Below are 18,727 nucleotides of genomic sequence, written 5' to 3'. Positions count from 1 at the left end.
TTTATTCATTCTATTGTTTTTTATTTATTTTTTATTTAGCAGATGCTTTTATCGAAATCATTTTTTGAGAAAACGGGGTCAGACAGACCCCGGAGCAATCATGGGGATTAAGGGCCTTGCTCAGGGGCCCAATTGTAGAATTACTCAGTGGACCTACTCAGTGGACCTTGAGATTTCAACCAGCAACCTATTGCTCAATAGTATAGCTTTCTATACTATTGAAGCTAATATGGGGGGGGGGGCAGAAAGAGCAGCTCATTTATAGCAATAGAATTAATGGGTCTACTTATTTAGGTTACTTACAAAAATTGTTGTGGCTGTGTGTGTTGTGCAAACTCACTTCTGCAAAAATTCTCCAACCAGGATTTGTGCGGAGTTCCGGGCCCTTACTGCAGCTCTCCCAGCCGCACTACACACAGCCGGCCCCCCAGCCCCCGACTCCGGGTACTAGGGGATCACAACAAGCAGCGAAGCTTCAGCCAGGGATCCCGCTGCCAATGCAGGATGTAGACGCGTGCCGAGAGCTTCCTGCCACACAGGAAAAGTCGACTGATCCCCAGTCAGTTCCTGGGCAGCCTGGGAGGTCTGTAGCTCTGTGCTGCAGCTCCATACCCCATCTCTGGAGACTCTTGGTTAGAATAGAATAGAATAGAATAGAATAGAATAGAATAGAATATTTCAACTTTATGATGGGATTGATTATTCATAAAATTACATTATATTACTCTACATGCGACACACAGGCAAGAGCAAAAATTGGGCAGGTGGGGTTGGATCACAGCAAAGTAGCCCCGGAGCATTTTGGAGTTGAGGGTCTTGCGTCTTGCTTTGCTGGCCATGAGCTTTGAACCAGCAAACTTTTGATCAAAGTAAAACTCACATGAGTGCAGTATGACGGCATACCTCTTGCCCTGATACATCACAACCTGCATTTGCAGATTGATAGTCAAAAAAAAAGAAAGGAGCAGAGAGAAGATGTCTTCTCTTGGGTATCTGCTGTCGACTACAGACACACAGGAGCAAACCACTCTGTTACCTAGGAGACTCGTGAACTTCTGACCCCTTCATACCAGAGGCAGTTGGAGTCAATGTGACTCGCTATGCAAAGACTCCTGGATGCTAATCTTCTTATATCCAGGCAGCACGTTTGCGACACCTGGACTGCGCGTTAGTCTTAAATGAGCTGAGCCGGGACTGAACGAGTTGTTCTGCCTCTGCTGATTCAGTTCATCTCCGGCATTACAGATAAGGGATCGCAGGTGTCAGGTGCATAACTGTAGACCTTGCAGGCCGGCCTCCCCTCCTCCAAGATGGAAAACCGGTCGCAGTTTGTGAAGGGCATTTAACAGGATGTCCTGCCACCTTCTAGTTAACGCAGAAAAACAAACAGCACGGTGGAAAAACAAACTACATTTGTTTGGAGTGAAACCATTTCTACTGGCCTGACAGGTTTGGGCTTGCGTGTCTTGCTGAGTGACAATGAGATGTAACTGGAAAATTCATATATGTGGTCATGTGACTGCCTGTTGGCCAATGACAGTGTCCCCAGCTCATACTTTCTAGTACAATGGCCCTAAAGAGGTTTTCAGAAAGTAGAGTGAACCCCTGAGTAACATAAGAGTGTGCTTAAGTACTCCTGTCTGTCCTGAACACAAATCATGGCATAAATCAGGTCAGGAGAAGGCAGAGATCCTGGGGCTGAGTTAGTCATCTGACATCCCATGCGTTTTCTTGGGGGTCTGACGGGTATGTGAATATTTGTCATGGGGGGGCTCCGAAGTCCGGGCCGATTTTTAATCCCAGTTCAGCCCTGGGAGAAAATGGAGTTAAAGATGATTCAGAAATGCTAGCTTTGCATCTAGAGTGTCCCCCTGCCTTGTGACCCTTGAGATACTGAAACGCTGCACTGGGTCAGCAGTATTCAATTCAAATCAATTTATTTTAATATAGTGCCTTTCACAACGGAGTCACCCCAAGGCGCGTTACATGGGCGTGACAGAGGAGAGGAACCAAAAACCTCTCAGGGTCCGTCAGTGAGTCAATTCTCTATGCCAGCCTGTGCAGGGTACAGACTGATGGATGGATGGATGGATGGATGGATGGATGGATGGATGGATGGATGGAAGATCCAGTTATTTACATTGTAACACGTCTGAATGTTTTGTATAAAAAAACCTTCACATGTCATTTTCACATGCTGATTAAGAGCTTACTTCACACTTCACAAGTTATTTGTATTATGATTTACCATAAAGAACATTCAGTTATTCAATTGAAGAATCGAATAAATGTATTCTTTAGCAGTCAGCCATTTCCATTCGCCCCGCTCGCAGCTGCGGATGACAGTTAAGAGGGGAAAGGCTTTGTTCCTGTTTTAGCACATCACTGTAACTCTAATTGGTAACTTCATTAACCAATTAACTTTGGAGGCGGTATGATGTTTTGCAAAGGACCAGCATCTGCTGCGGGGTGCGCGCCTGTCTTTCGGCTTGCGTTGTCTAGCCTTCCACGTTTACTCCAGGATGGGTAGCTGGAAGATGGATGGATCCGGCAGATTCAAGAAGAAGTACAGCTGGAAGAATTATTAATGTAATTTATTTCATATTACATTTATTTCACATATTTCGCACGATATTCTTGGTTCCCCGCAATAATTTCCACAAACGAGAGCAATGACTGTCTGTCATACCCTCCCGCTTCTTACACACACACACACACACACACACACACACACACACACACACACACACACACATACGCGCGCGCGCGCACATCGCGCACAAACGCACGCTCAGGCACGCCCCTTTAAACGCACACTACACCCGCTGGAAATACAGTACGCGAGGAGATCGGATAGTAAATCCTATGCGTTTGGTGCAGGAGACGTGCTGTGCAGCCCGCTGAACGAGGAGACATGATTGACCGATAAGAAGGATTACCTTTGTCATTTTTTCATATAAAATGGTCAATCTGAATAACTGGGAAGCACCGTGTCGAAAAACGAATGATTGAAAATGGGCACATGTGCGATCGGATTATGCAACGCGATGGTAAGATTTACTTTTATAGTGTCATCGTTGCATTTCATTGTAGATGCATGTCTGTTAAATTTAAATATGTAGATGCATAAATGCATTTCTGGTAAATTTAAATATATATGTATATCAAAGCTAATAATAATATTGTCTTTGGGCAACATGTAAGCATCCTGGGCGTGCTCGAATGACCTCCCTTGCTTTGAAAAGTCAAAGATAAAATATGGTCGGACCATTGTCATTTTATATGGATGGATGGATGGATGAATGTATTTTTTAGGTTTCATTTCAATCGATTTCTGACATTTCGCGTTGAGTAAGCTGGGTGCCGGTACACAGACTCATTGGAAACAGCAGTGCCGTGTTTGATTCCTTGCATTATTGTTTCATTCATTTCAATTAACTGAATTGCGCGTATTGGCTATTGGTATCGTCGACGCGAAACGCTGCTGAATTTTCCGTACTGTATGTGGAATGCCGTTTGCTTAATCGCCCTCACGTCGCCATTAAATGGATCTGAGTGATGTTTTAGGGAGGTTTTGAAATTATAGATTCCCATTTCCCAAATCCAGCAGATTCCCTTAGCCTCGCAACGTCAATTTAAAAAATGCTTAGATCTAATAAAATTAAAATGGCACTATAAATAATCATAATTACTCTGCATGTACAGAACATGGTGAGAAAATGCAATACTCGTAAACTTGCAAGGCTGCTAGTTTAATACTAAATGACAAATATAGTAGTGAGCCTTCGATCGCTTTCGTTGATACGCTTGTGGTCAGATGAATATATGAAACAGAATGATTTTATGCAGCCTACTCTTTTTTTGCAATGTATTACGCAATATATGGTATAAATAATGTTATTACAAGGAATGAAAAAAACAACATATTTCTTGAATAAAAATGCAATATGACTGTAGATCTATTTTATCTGTGTTTAATTTTTAGAAATGATTGTTTTTTAATGTTCGACTTCAAATTCTGATGCTGCTAATTATCACAGCAGGTCCAGATGGAAAGAGATTAAATGAAGAAACAGTCATGCTGCAATGACTCGCTGCTGTGATGCATGCCTGTAATATTTTATCTCCGTAAAGTAACGCTATGTAGCAACACCTCGATCCGTGTCCGGACGTCCAGAGCCGCTTACCTGCCCCTTAACCATTTCCTGGACGCCTTACACTGGGGAAACTTCGTAAAGTCCAGTGGTCTTCCTAAGATTTGATTAGATTAAATGAAATAAGTTCAGTGCATTTATTTCTGAACAAGAACTGGCAACCTTCTGGCGGCGAATTTCCTTTTTAATCTGTTCCTGCAATTACAGCAAGTTCTCAGATGTTTCCGTATTCCCACAGAATGTGGTGATATAGTCATTATAATGAATTGTTAGTTTTTTTATTAATAACTAACATCGTGGGCAAAATTAACTGTTTTTTGTTTTCGGGGAGGTGGTGATGTGGTGACAAACTGTAGGCTTCCGATTTAAATCGTTTCATATTATAGGATGTGATCCAGTTCTGTAACGTGCATGTAACCTGAATAGCAACATTTTTTACAATTGAAATATAAGCATTATCTTGCCTATGTTATTTGAAATGTTGTAAACCATCCAAAAGTCACTTTGGGTAAACCAGTCTACTAAGCAAATCCGTAACGTGATGTCACGGTGGCTTGGTCCACAGGCAAAAGGATGTCCTTGGCCTAGAAGGGGCTGTATGTTAAACGTGCTATTTTAAAAATTGAGGAATTAAAATTTATTCTAAAAACTATGTTCGCCGTGTCGTCCTCATCGTTTGTGCTCCCAATTATCGATCTGCTTCCGACTTTCAGGGAGACGGGCGAATTTTAATAGCTGATTAGCGCCGTATCCCAATGACACACAATGACACACGCATACACACACTCACACGTGTGCAGTGGTTTAAATGGGTTATAGTAGAAAAGGGGAATTAATTGGAAGTGCAGTACAGATCGCCAGTGTAACGAGGACACCAACTTTTTCATTCAAGTAAGGGGCAGAACACGGTGTGCCGAGATGAGCGCTGCGAACATGGGTCAAATGCTGGGAGGTATTTTTGCCTGATTGTTCGGCTTTTAAATTCAGAATTATAGAGTGTGTATGCTCACTTATCCTTTCTATAGCCCTATATTTTTATATACAGACCTGTGTGGAACAGTGTACGTCCACATGGTGGGAACAGGGATGCAGCCTGTGATATATCCCCTTTGGCCCAGACCTGGCCACCTGGTTAATGAGGTTAGATGCTTCAGCTGGTGTAACTGTCGGCTGCTGGGGGTGCCCGGTCTGCCAGTTTCTCCGTGCTCTCCAGCCTGGCTTCCTCTGCCAGATGTCAAGGGGCACTTCAGTGGCATCTGGTCCTCTGTGTGGACTGGCTGTCCAGCACGAGTAGAACACGTTATGATTTGGAATCTCGCTTTGAGTACGCCAGCATCAATATAAACATACTATACAGGGCTGATCCATGGAATATAGAATACTTTGTATTATGTTTTATTTTGTGGAAGCTTTAATCCAAGGTGAAGTGCATTTTCTGTGAAAAGCAGGATCAGCCAGTCCTTGGAGCAACTGGGGGGGGGCAACTGCTGACCCTAGGATTTGAACCAACAACCTTCCGATCAAACAGCATCTTAACCTGCGGCACCACATCCCATCCGCATTTTTTTATTCTGTTGACATATTCAAAGACGTCTGACTTAATGTTGGAGATTTACACTGTTTTACATTTAGGCTTCTTTTTAAGGAATATGAAGCGAATTTAAGTTTATTAAATACCATCCATCCATCTTGCAAATTCTTATACATCCAAAATGCAGGAAATGTCTGCCCTGACTTTCATTCGAGGGGCGGCATGGTGGTGCAGTGGTTAGCACTGTTGCCTCACACCTCTGGGACCTGGGTTCGAATCTCCGCCTGGGTCACATGTGTGTGGAGTTTGCATGTTCTCCCCATGTCGTCGTGGGGTTTCCTCCGGGTACTCCGGTTTCCCCCCACAGTCCAAAAACATGCTGAGGCTAATTGGACTTGCTAAATTGCCCGTAGGAATGCATGTAAGAGTGAATGGTGTGTGAGTATGCCCTGCGATGGGCTGGCCCCCCATCCTGGGTTGTTCCCAGCCTCGTGCCCATTGCTTCCGGGATAGGCTCCGGACCCCCCGCGACCCAATAGGATAAGCGGTTTGGAAAATGGATGGATGGATGGACTTTCATTCGAAATGTATGATGTTTACTCCATGCAAAGATGCAGGCTATGTATTCAAACTACGCCGGTGTGAATTTTAAAAAGGACAACTTGACGCGATTTTGGTATGTTTATGAAACAGCTGAAACATTTTGTTAAGAGGACGCTGAATGCCTCAGCCAGCAGATAGCACACCGGGTCGCTGTCTTCATTGTCAGACATTTGCATATCATTTATATCAACAAACTCAAAGCTAACACATCACAAGGTTGTATTTAACCCTAAACCATCTAGATGAAAGCACTTTAAGATGTACATTAGACCCCCATCGAACGGTGACATGTTCAGGACAGGGTAAATTTGCAATTTTGCTTTTCATTGTCTCATAATTTCAGGGTAATCTGAGCACTATTTAGTGACGTTTTCTAGGGGTGACCCAATGTATACAAATCTTGGTATGAGGACCATTTAATTAGCTTGAAAGCAAGATGAAATTAGATCAGAAGACCATCTAGGCTGAGTTTTAACATGTTTCCCTTCTTTGGGCTGATGACAGAACATTACGTAGTTAGGAGTTCGAGTGAACATTGCTTTTACAAAAATAATGAGGTGCAAGAGTCACCCGAAAGTTTTGAGATGCCGGGTAGGTGAGTATCCTGTCACCACCATGTCACCTTTTGGTGTCAAATCTGGCACGTGATTGTCCAGATTGGGCCCTAATTCAGGATTTTGATTGTGTATTCAGTTGGCATAAAGATCTAGGCGAGAAAATGTGACACACAGAAATGGAAATGGCAGGAAAGTTAGAAGACCCCCCCCCCCATCCCCGCCTGCGTGTTTGCTTTGGGACATGGGGCATCCCAACCCCCAGAATCCAGTAAGCCGCTACAAACAGGAAACAATGGGATAGACAGAGGCTACGGTTTCCTGGGCATCATGGGATATCACGAGACGTCCAGGCTAGCTGTAGATGGGGGGGATGTGAGGATTTTACTGATGCTGTGGTTTTACAGATCGGTTTTGAGCCCCTCCCCTGTCATGACTCTGGTTCCTGTCAGCAACAATGTAATCAAACTGACGATTCTCCTCAGCCTGCATGTAAAATCAATTGCTATAATTTGCCAAGTTTGGCTGCATTTACTGTATCCATTCTGTCCTAAAGATGCCATATTCCTAATTGCATCTCTTTTTAAAGCTGGAGTATTTTTACTAACATAATTAATTACCTTGCTTGAGGATATTATAATATACAGTCCCACCTGGGACTTCAGCCAGCAAACCAGTGCAGTTCTGTGACCTGTGGTTTACCTGCCGTCATAAGGAATACCTTAACGGCATTAATGGAAAGCAGCGGAGCCAAGCCTGTTCGCCTTTCTTGGCTTCTGTCTTTCTGGTGTTTCTCTCATGTCTGCCATTTTTCAGTGACGTCGCTCACCGTCATCTGTGAAAGAGATAGTCGCAGCCTCCAGTCGACTTTCACTGCAGGGTTGCTGTGTCTCAGCGTCTATCAGGGACTTTACCAAGACTTGTCTCTCTGTTAAACCTGTTTTTATTTCGTTCCGATGCAGCCTCACAAAGTCCACCCAAACCGTGGGAAGCCGGTTCAGTGGAGCACGTTTTTAGCCCTGGTTTGAACCCGGGTTCAGAGTGTGACTTCTAGCAATAGATATTGAAATAGGTGTGGGCGTGCTTCTGAAAGTCATTTAGAGGAAATACGGCAAGGATTTAGAGAATATTAAAAGCTTCTATTTTCTGTACGAAAATTCTCCAACATGCTTTTCATTATAATATCAGCCAGAGTCTGGGGAGGGGATTTCTTGTCCCTCAGCTAGATAGGCAAGGAGCCCTGGATGAGCTTGTAAAAGTGGCTCTTTTAAAACCTGGGTGTGAAGCCCAGTTAGTCACTCCTATGTTTTATTAATATGGAATAACTCAAGGTAAAACTGCAGGCCAGAAACATTGTAAAATATATCTAAATTCAGTTTTTCTGTACACCGCTTGCCTGTGGAACTTGGCCTCTGTTCACACTCAATTGTGATTCTTGTACATTCCTGCTGCTTCATATTCAACAAATACTGTTTCGGGAGACAAACGTGTGGCCGGTTGTGTGTGCGTGCATGCCGGCCATTTCTGGGGCCCGTTGTGAGCTGCGAAAAATGAAATGATTATTTGGAACACGGTAACAGAGCGAATGCCTCTTCTGCATGCCTCTTTGACATTCATTCCTCATGACAGAAAGAGGTTAGCTGGCTCGGCTCTGCAGCCCGTCCATTGGACAAAATCGTGGCACTGTATAACAGCTGCAACAGGAGACCATCCTTCTTTTTAAAACTGATTAGTGCCACTGGCAGCCCTGCAGAATGTGCAAGAAAACACTTGGATCAGGCTGGAGGGGCACCTCGCCTCCAGCAAGACCATTTTTCACCCTGAGAAAGTGTTTATGGGTCCAGTGTGCGTTAAATGAATGCTGATTGCGGTCAAAGTAGGATTATTTGCTTAGTTGCTTATTGACGGTCACCATCAATCTGTGAATCCCTACTTGTTTCTGGCATTGATTATTCATGGCTTGCGACATATGATTCTGTGGTGCTGCCTTTACATTCCATAAATTACATGGTGTATAATTTTTAAATAAAGTTAAATAAAGGGGGGGGGGGCTGGACGTGCCTGAGCACTCAGATGCTTCTTTATTTGCTTCTTGTACAAGTACAGGTACATTGGAATGATTCTCTTTGCTGACCCCATCTTGCTCTCCATATCTTGGGGGTCACAGTGTAGGGTCAGCCAACATGTGGCACCCCTGGAGTTGGGGGTTAAGGGCTTCACTCCAGGGCCTGCAGACATGTGATTGTTCTGCTGGGGTCAAGGCTTGATCACGGGCACAGAGACTGAACCCAGTGAGCCACTCACTGCGCCCTGCCCCTTATGCCTGCACTATTTAAAGTGCCTCCCTTTAAGGGCTGATTTATACATGGCTTCGTGCCCTACGCTGTACCCTGATGCCTGTAGTTACATTTCTGGGAAGGTGCTATCCAATACCTAGTTTAATTAGGCTCCAATAATGCATGCTACACAATGTGACCGGATTGATCCATTCGGTATTAATTTGTGGAGTTTCAGTTTCCGCTTTTTACGAGACTGTGTTCATGATAGATTGCTGTGATAGATTTGACGGCCTTGCTCATTCCCTCCATCTCTGATCATTGAGTGTGTGAGGTAAGGAACCCATACTACCCCCACCTCAGCTGGGCAGGAGTGGAATCGCGCTGCCCGGCTGGGGTTCTCCTTCTCCCTGCCTGCTGCACTACTCCTGCTTTCAGGGCCATTTCCGCCTGCGGCATGCACTCCGGATTAACCTTCCACCCGGCGAAGGCGGCATTCCCACATCAGTGCTTATGGCCCTGTTACATCACAGCCCCCCACCGCCAAGGGCATTGTTCGCCTGGGGAGGCAGGGCAGCGGGTACGAGGTGGGGGAGGGGGACTGCCCAGTGTTCCATGTTACAAAGGCACACAAGGCATCCATTTAAATCACTGCCCCCCTCCCCCCCCATGGATAGTTCAGCATATCATAAGTTCTTTTGTTTCATCTTGTTGTTTTTGAGTGTATTTCAGATTTCTTAAGGCAGTTGTCTCGAATAAAAGAAGGCCTGTTCTCTGTTTTTCATAAAAGCGGCGCTAGTGAGAACTGTCATTATCAGTTAGGGTTCCGTGACCCTCGTACCAGTAATAGAACCAGCGCCGTTATTATGGTACCTAAAAAGAACTGTACAGAATGACCATGAAAACTGGCCAAATGATATTATGCTGCACAATCAATGGAGTAATAGATAGGCACTTAGGACTGAAATCACACGTGAACCAGATGAATTCAGAGCTTTGTTTTTTTGGATGTGGGTTTATGTGCCTGCGCTTGTTACTGTGTGTGTAACCTCTGGCTGCCTCTGTGTAGAGCACTGCCAGGTCAGGCACAGGTCATCACTGTCAGACTAGTGAAGCTGTGAATTATTCAAAAGCATCAGGCCCGAGTTTCACCCAGGGGCAGGTTTCACAGGGTTAGAGGAAGATGAGCACCTGAGATGTTCACTGAGATAAAGAGGAAAGTCCGTCCCTCGACTGAGGGTGCCTTGGATGCAGCTCTTTCTCGTACCCGTGACGTAAAATAGCATGTGTTTTTGAAAGATGGTCATTTATTTGTGTTTATTCATGCTTGGCACTTGAGGGCCATTCATAAACTCACAATACTGTTACATGGTCTAGTGGCCTAGAAGATGCTTTTTTCGGGTTAAGTGATTCATAGTTTGACACTGTCATTTTTTTACACTCATGTACTCTTCTTTTATCGCCGAGCCATTTAGACAGTGACTTGGGCTGACATGGGCTCATGTGTTTTTATAGCCAGGCACAGTTTGCGTATTTTATCCCCGCTGAAAAAAATTCTATGACGGTCTAGTCGACATTCAATTTTGGAGGGTGAAAGAGTAGTGTGATTTTCTGCAGTAGCAGCTTTGGGATTAAGGTTGAGGACAGAGTCTGCACTCCCGCACCCCCCGGTGACAAGGTGAAACGTAACGTGTGAGTAGCACGGTGTACAGGCGATGTTTGGGGCGGTGGCTTGCACTCCTTATTAGCTCCAGCCTCAGGTATCATTAATAAGCAGCTGCATTCAAAAACTGTTATTTGTCCAAAAGCACATGAAAAAGAAATGGCCTTCTCCACCTCGATGGTATCTGAAGTAGGTGTGGTTTTCCAGTTTATGGAGCTGTGTGGTCCAGTTTGATGTGGCCGGCAGAAGGTCTTTTGTGAAAGACAATACATTCCATGTTGTGTCCGACCTCCCTTGGCGTGGGATTCCTGTGGTCCAGAGGCTGGAACCGAGGGTGTCTACGGTACAGAGAAGCAGGCCGCTGAGCAGCTGAAAGGGCACATTTACGAGCCTGACATCACACAGGCGCCACTGAGGGCGAACAGGGCAGTGATCCTGTGTGATTTCTTAGCACCTGCCATCACCAGTGTGCTGTTTTAACAGACCATTCAATCTGAGCTGTTTGCTCAGTGGATCATACCGCTGCCAAATTACTACTTTACCACCGCACTGTGCTTGCACTGCAACAGTGAAAACATCACCTCACTCAAGGGCACAGAGGTCGTGTTTTTCCTGGAGTTCAGACCTCGAGCCCCGTGACCTGTTTCCTGAACACCCAGAAATACATAATGGCTGCGCAATTCCCTCCAGATTTTTTAAGATTAACAATCTCACTGCATGGAATTACAGCCTGCGAGATTTTCATTGATGATTTCAGACTTCAGTTTAAGAGCTAGTGAAATGTGTACTGGAGTATTTCACAGAGAATTTTAGAATTTAACGCTTCTCTTCAAAGACACTTTTAGCTGTTTTAGTGGTCAGATAGTCCTTGTTTAACTTACATCAGAGGATTTCCCAACAATTTCGAGCTATTGCAGTTGCAAAGTTTTTATTTTGTAAACAAAGCCGTGAAGCCAGCAGACCTATTCTTAACTGAGCACCCCCTGTTTGTCAGTGTGATCAGTGCATCCGAAATGGTGCATGCTGTGTTTCAGTGTCACACCTCTTTGAGTAATTGAGGTCAGGTAATTTGTTATAACGGGGACGGCCGCACGTTGTGAAACTGGAAGAGAAATAAAGCTACAGTACATTTTGTACAAGGCCTTAGTACAGTTTGGTGTTCATTACTCGTTTGACTTTATCTGTACTTAAAGATATTCCTGCATGAAAAGTTAGTAAATGATGTTCTTGCATGTGGTTATGAAATCCTATTCTGATTCCATCCACCATTTTCCTGTTAATTTCATAAGAATGAATGCAGCAGCTTCAACTCCAGAGGCTAATATTTTTCGTAAATTGTAAGTCAGTTGAGTAAGCATATGTACAGCACGCACTCGTTATGACCTAAAACTTACTTGAAATGATCAAAAAATTAGATCATTCACCCGTCTGTAAGTTTTTATACTTTTACATGTCACTGTTAAAACTGTGACAGTTTTTATTTCTACAAAGTGAAATTTAAAACTTCTTGTGCCATTGTACTTGATGAATAAAAACAAAAAGCCAGTTTCACTAACTGAAATGCACTTCTTCTCTTTTTGAATAGAGGACCTTAAACTTAAAACCATTTTGATGGGGGAAACAAGAAGAGTCACTTAAGATGACACGTACGGACAAACCTGATATATTGGTATCGACTGTGTACGCAGATATAGACGTGAACCCCACCTCCGTGGACCTGAAGATCTCCCCTCCCCCCGCACGATGTGATTACCGGATTCTGAACACAAAGGAGGACAAACTGGAGAAGAACAACAAAAGGTTCTGCCGTAGCTTTGACTTCATTGAGTCATTGGACGACCCCGAGACCCTCACGTCCTCCATGGAGTACCCATACAGGAGGACTGACAGGCACGTTGTGCACCAGGATGCTCCTTGGAATGCTCTGGGCCAGCAAGGGCACCTCCGGTTCTCCTCGCCGGACTTGTTTAACACCAGGCTGCCAGCCCAGCTGGTCGGCTCGGAAAATATTGGAGAGCCGGCGGCTTGGCCCAATGACAACCGCAGAGCTCGGTCAAAGAGTGCCCCCCGAGTTAAGACCACCCTTACTCCTGTGCACTTTGATGCATCCCCACCCATGGTAAGGAGGGGGAGAGAGGTCCATCGGGGCAACCAGGACCCTACCAGGAGGTCTGAGCTATCACCGCGCCAGGAGACTGCCAGCACTACCAACCGAGCGCTCGTCAACGAGGTGCATCCCATAAAGCTGCAGCCGCAGGGCAGTGATGCGAGGCGCTACTCTCCGCTTTACATCCCTGACCGCTTCGAGGAGAACAGGCCCGCCACAAGTCCTCATGTCCGCTGCCGTGTAGACATCAAGCCAGATGAGGCCGTTCTGCAGCACACTGCATGGAAGTCCATGCCCCGATCCGAAGTGCCCTGGCAACGCTACTCCAGCGGAGGGAGCCGCAGCTTGACTGTGCCACGTCAAGTCCCCAGCTCCAGGACACCAACGCCAACAGATTCCCTAAGTGGGGAATACCGGTATCCATACCTTTATTCTAACTACTTACCAAACAACTATATTCAGCCTTTTGAGGTTGCAATGCAGAGGATGCCTTCGCCCACAGAGTCAAGGGGGTACTTTGGGAGAGAACGCAGGGCTCACTCAAGTCCTAACGTGCCAGCCAGATTCTATTATGCAGATGATCCAGGAATATATACCCCAAGGACTTACTACCAAGAGGATCCATATGGAATCCCAAGCCAAAACTATATACCCAAAGTCCAGTATATGCAGAATCCAAGGATGGTTCATACAGTACCTTCTCGGGCTTATTACCCAGACATGGATCCTTACCCTTACCCGTTATCACCTGTTTATCCCAAAAATTACTCCCCAAATGATTTGGGGCCAGATTTTATCCAGACATCTCCATCTCAATCGTACTATGAGGACGACCCAAAATCCTACTCAATTCAAACCACTCCATCCAAGATTTTCTATGCAAACGAGTCCTTCATGTCCTCACCAGAACATCACATTCTATCTCGAGGATATCAAACAGAAGGTCGCCGGCGGCCGCGGCTGTCCCAGCCTTCCGATGACTGGTATGGCTCGAACATATCCAGCTATGCCACTTTCCACCCTTCAGCTCATACCCCGCAATACACCTCACCAAAAACAAGGCGAGACCCAGTGCTAACACCCTGGTATGGTGACTCCTATGTGGAGCCAGCTCGGCTAGGAGCAGACACCCGACTGTACTCCAAGTCCTGGGACAATATTCTCAATCCTCGCATTGAGAGGGAGCATCCAGTCCATCGTGGTCGAAGCTATGAGAACCTTCTCTACCAGGATAAACGCACCTTATCCCCAGATGACAGACGCCAACCAGTGGTGGTCAACCTTTCGAGTTCACCCCGGCGATATGCTGCTTTGTCCCTCTCTGAAAACTCGTTGACTGACAGGAGCCCGTCGGATGGTGGAAGGAGTACCATGAGTAAGTTCTGGTTTGTTACCCCAGAGATAACCATCACAGATAATGACCTCCGTGCAAGCAACCTCAACAAAACGGAAGTACGCTCTGCTAGCTGGGATGTACTAGACTCGGGTACTAGTGTATCTCCAGAAGCATCTAAACATGAATCCATGTCCTGCTCGGTAGAATCTACAAAAGGAAAAATTCACAACAGCTCCTCACTGCAGCAAAGTCTGGAACAGCTCGATGAGCTTTTAGCAGATCTTGTCATTGACTATAAACCGCCAGTGAGCAGGAGGCCCAGTGAGGACCTGCTAGACCAACTGAAAAAGCTTATCAATGACGATGAAACAACAAAGGAAGATTCATCAAAGGAAGGTTCTAAGGGGTCAGAGGATTCCACCTTACTCAATAAAGAGCCCACTTTGACAAAGATGACCTCAGATGTCGTAAAAGACATAGATGGCAGCTCTGACCAACTACAGAGAAGCACAGAGGAGTTTTCACCTGAGCATAGCCCTGATGAGGATGGTACCATGACGTGCTCTAACAATAAGTGCCAGCGAACAGACACATTGTTTAATGCCTGCCTCTACTTCAAGTCCTGTCACAGCTGCTATACCTACTACTGCTCACGGAACTGTCGCAGAGAGGACTGGGACATGCACAAAGAGAGTTGCTTGTATGGTCGCATCACCAGCGTGTGCAGGAACGTCCTTAAGTACTGCCGGGAAACAGGGGAGGTTCACAAAGCCTTCTCGCGTATTGCCAAAGTAGGCTATCTCTCCCGCGGAAGGGGCATCCTTTTCCTGGGCTTCCCCAACCCAGGCTCATCTAAAAACTTTCTGAAGTTCGGCCTCGAGAGCCTACTTATGTCCCCCACCTACTTGTCCCTCAGAGAGCTGGACGGTTTCAAGGAAAACTTAGGTGAATACTGCAAGGAACTACAGTCAGTTGGCAATGAGTATGACCCTTGCGAATGTTTCCTTCTCAATGTGTCCATTGCTGTCGGTGACCAAGTGCCTGATGGGCCCTCACCCAGAGTACAAGCCCAAGCTGTCAGGAAGTATGCCAAGGTGGCTCTGGCCTCTTGCAGCCCAGAGAAGACCAGGAATGTGTCCAGGAAGGAAAGCGACATGGAGACTCTCATCCTAACTCCACCACCTGGGACCACAGATATCGATAAGGAAGGGGAGGAGGGGCAGAAAGCCCGCGAGATATGCTTCATCAATATCCAGCGTGAGCTCAGGACCAGGGGAGTGTTCTTGCGACACGAGTACCCAGATGTCTACCAGCAGCTCTGTGAGTTTGTGGAGAGCAACAAGAGGTTCACGCCAACCACCATCTATCCTATTGACAAGAGGACTGGCAAGCAGTTCATGTGCATGATCATGGCTGCATCTGAACCAAGAACTTTGGACTGGCTTGGCACTCCCAATCTCCTAGACGACATCATATAGCTGAGTTTGTCTTTCATATGATGTATGTATAGAAATAGATATATATTGGTATACAAATATATACAGTATCAAGCCTATTTATTATAAATGTTCGCAGACATATTTTACTATTAACAAAGGAGATCTTGAAGTTTTTAGTTGCCGGTAGTATTCACAATGGGAACTTATTGCCTGAGTTGTGGAATGAGTGTGGTGTACAGCGTTGTATTAGATTTCCACTGTAATGGGTACATGGTGCACTATATTGTAATTTATCTGGTATTTGTTTGGTAATCAGCCTAGTCTTTTCCTAGTCTTCTCAATATTTCACATTGCATTTCTTGTGTTGTGATAGATCATCCACATTTGCGATTTGGGCGGCACAATTTTCGGTGTCAGCCATGGGTGATTGTGAGTCTCACCAAATAATTTCGATTTGGCGGTGAATTTTTACAAGAAAACATCATTGACTATTTGAAAGGGAGAAATATATTCTGCTATATCTTCATGCTGGCAGATCCATTCCTTATACGGTCAATGTGCTTAGCCTGTCTGAAAAATCAATCAGAATAATTTAAAGTTAAATTCTTTGTAACATTCAAATGCGATGGATTGTTTTTTATTTGAGTTAAGGAGCGTGACATGAAAGCTGTCTAATCTGAGTTGAAATCTTAAAATCCATAAATAAACCCGCGAAAAGGGAAATATTTCATCACAATGATCACAATTTTGGGTTCCTCCATTTATCCAATTTTAAGAACTGATAAACGCAACTAAAAGAAAGCTTTACTACTCAGTCTTTTCTTAGGTAATATGATGATACGGTGTATGTATCAATATAATCTTAATGGATTATAAACATATTTAGAATATCTTGTACATGAAAAATTTATTTCAAATTCTTGTTATCTTTAAATGTTCAGCATTTGCATATGACTTTAAGACGGCATAAAATAAATACTTGTACTTCTGTTGGCTTATCTTAAATCCCATTTAGACTGGCCTTACAAAGCTTAGTCACAATAAGTGAAAAATCTGTTATTTAGTTTCTATCCAGACGTACTCCCACATGATTTTTAAGCCACATTGCTTGCCACTAAATGCAAGCTCAGATGATATGCTGACAGCTTTTTCTCACCAGTGGAAAGGTGACACTTTTTTGAGAAATTTCTTTTAGCTGAATTAAAGCCCCAATGATTCAACTAAAGTAAAGGAGGCCAGAAAGGAATATTTCTCACTTGAGCTAGGAAATATCCTTTTTTTATTATTAACATTAAAAACATTGTGAATTCTAAAGCAAGTACCACTTGCCAACAGAAGTGTTAAACATTGTCATTAAACAGTCGAGCATATTCTGCCGTTCACATAAATACATTCTAACTGCTCCAGTTTGCCCCCACAGTCGAAAGACGTGCAGTTTAACTGAACTGGGCAGTATATTGATGGATGAGTGATATTAACTTTGGTCCTTTATACACATCATTGAGTCGACATTGTTGACCAAAGTTATCTCCTGGCATGAGAGATGGCAATTTCAGGTCCAGAAAGTGTAAATCCAGACCATGATTTACTTTCAACCAACCAGTGGAGCGTAAAGAGTCACAGTAACAGAGGACTCATCTGGTAGGTTGAAAGTAAATCATGGTCTGGATTTTCACTTTCTGGACCTGAAATTGCCACCTCTGCCTGGTATACTAATATAACTGCTAAATAATTGAGATTTATATGTCTATAGCACTGCAGTCATACACATACTGCTTTTTATCATTGCTAATATGTGCTGTAATGAAATATATACTGGTATTAACTGTGTTGAAGCTGCCCACATCTCGAACAAAATGACATTTTCTGAGATAATGACTCTCCTGTCATTCAGAGTGGATGCTAATTTCCTTACAATGTAATTTTGTTTCTTCAACCTATTGATCTAAAAATTAATTAAAGAATCATAGTAAATGAAATGTTTCCTGTTTGTCATGCTACTATATTATTTTCATAATATTACTCCTCTGCATTTAAATCTTTAACTAAAACATTACAGTAATCAGATATAATTATAACAATACCATTTTTTTTTCATAAATCCTTAGACTTTTTTAGATTTTGGACACTCGAAAAGAGAGTGTTGTAGAGCAGCGGTTCACAAGGGGTTTAGCATCTGGACCCACAGTATTTTGTTATATATTTATATATTTAATTATTCCACCCGGAGCTCACAGTAAAACAAACAAAGAATATTTCCAGATAAGGGCTGACAAAAGTCTGACAAGACAAAAAAATTTCAAAATAATTTTTTTTAGCCACACAATCCATAACGCAGTGAAAATGGTTCCGTGACCCACTTTGGGGTCATGCCCCCCCGGTTAAGAACCACTGTTCTAGAATCATCTTCAAGAACTGCCATGTGACACTAGTTTGAGCACAACATTCACTATGGCGCTATCTTACACCAGAAGTCAGCCATGCATATCACTCTTCTTACTCTCCCCAGTTTAGATTCTTGATATGAGCGCATTTGAGGACAGAACCCTACATATCAAACATCCACTCCACCACCTCCCACCATAATCTGCAGCTCAGGCTCTTGAGCACAGGTTTATATGTTTGAGAATAGTCACTGCTGTATGCGTGATTCCAAAACTCGATCACGTACACCTAAATGCTTTGTGGGTCAGTATAATCACTGTACGATGCAATGATAGGAGAGGATGGTTTTTTTTAATGCATGGTAGTCTTGCCATTTTATCCCAATGATGTGCTTTCTGGTGATGTATATTGAAAAACCTGCTTGTAAAATATTTTTTTTAATGCTACAAGTAGCTTTTTGGTTTAGAATATTATATATATCATCTTCTTGACTACTGCAGTCTGGTGGTTTTGTTTAAACTGTTACCTTAGTTCCTCAAATACGGAAACCTCTCAGTGTAAAAGGTCTGTAAGTTTATGATGCTCTGTATCTTTACTTTTTTTTTTAAAAATAACATCCTTTGTTTGACTGCTGACTATTTATAACCTACATTTAATAAATCAAGGAGAAAGGTAAAAC

The 18,727-nt window shown here is 43.8% G+C and overlaps 1 protein-coding gene across 1 annotated transcript; it reads left to right on the top strand.

Annotated features, from left to right (window-relative positions):
- The first annotated feature begins 2,760 nt into the window (after positions 1–2,760).
- On the top strand, positions 2,761–18,708 carry LOC125746737 (apical junction component 1 homolog). Its single transcript, XM_049021110.1, has 2 exons — positions 2,761–3,050; positions 12,367–18,708. The coding sequence occupies exon 2, from the start codon at positions 12,421–12,423 to the stop codon at positions 15,700–15,702; it is 3,282 nt and encodes a 1,093-aa protein (XP_048877067.1). The 5' UTR covers positions 2,761–3,050; positions 12,367–12,420; the 3' UTR covers positions 15,703–18,708.
- Positions 18,709–18,727: the final 19 nt, after the last annotated feature.

Source organism: Brienomyrus brachyistius, chromosome 7 (assembly GCF_023856365.1).
Source record: "Brienomyrus brachyistius isolate T26 chromosome 7, BBRACH_0.4, whole genome shotgun sequence".
NCBI classification, from domain to species: domain Eukaryota; kingdom Metazoa; phylum Chordata; class Actinopteri; order Osteoglossiformes; family Mormyridae; genus Brienomyrus; species Brienomyrus brachyistius.
This window is presented reverse-complemented; position numbering and strand designations above follow the sequence as displayed.

Coding starts and splice junctions, on each gene's coding strand:
- LOC125746737 (XM_049021110.1), top strand. CDS start 12,421: ATGACACGTACGGACAAACCTGATATATTGGTATCGACTGTGTACGCA.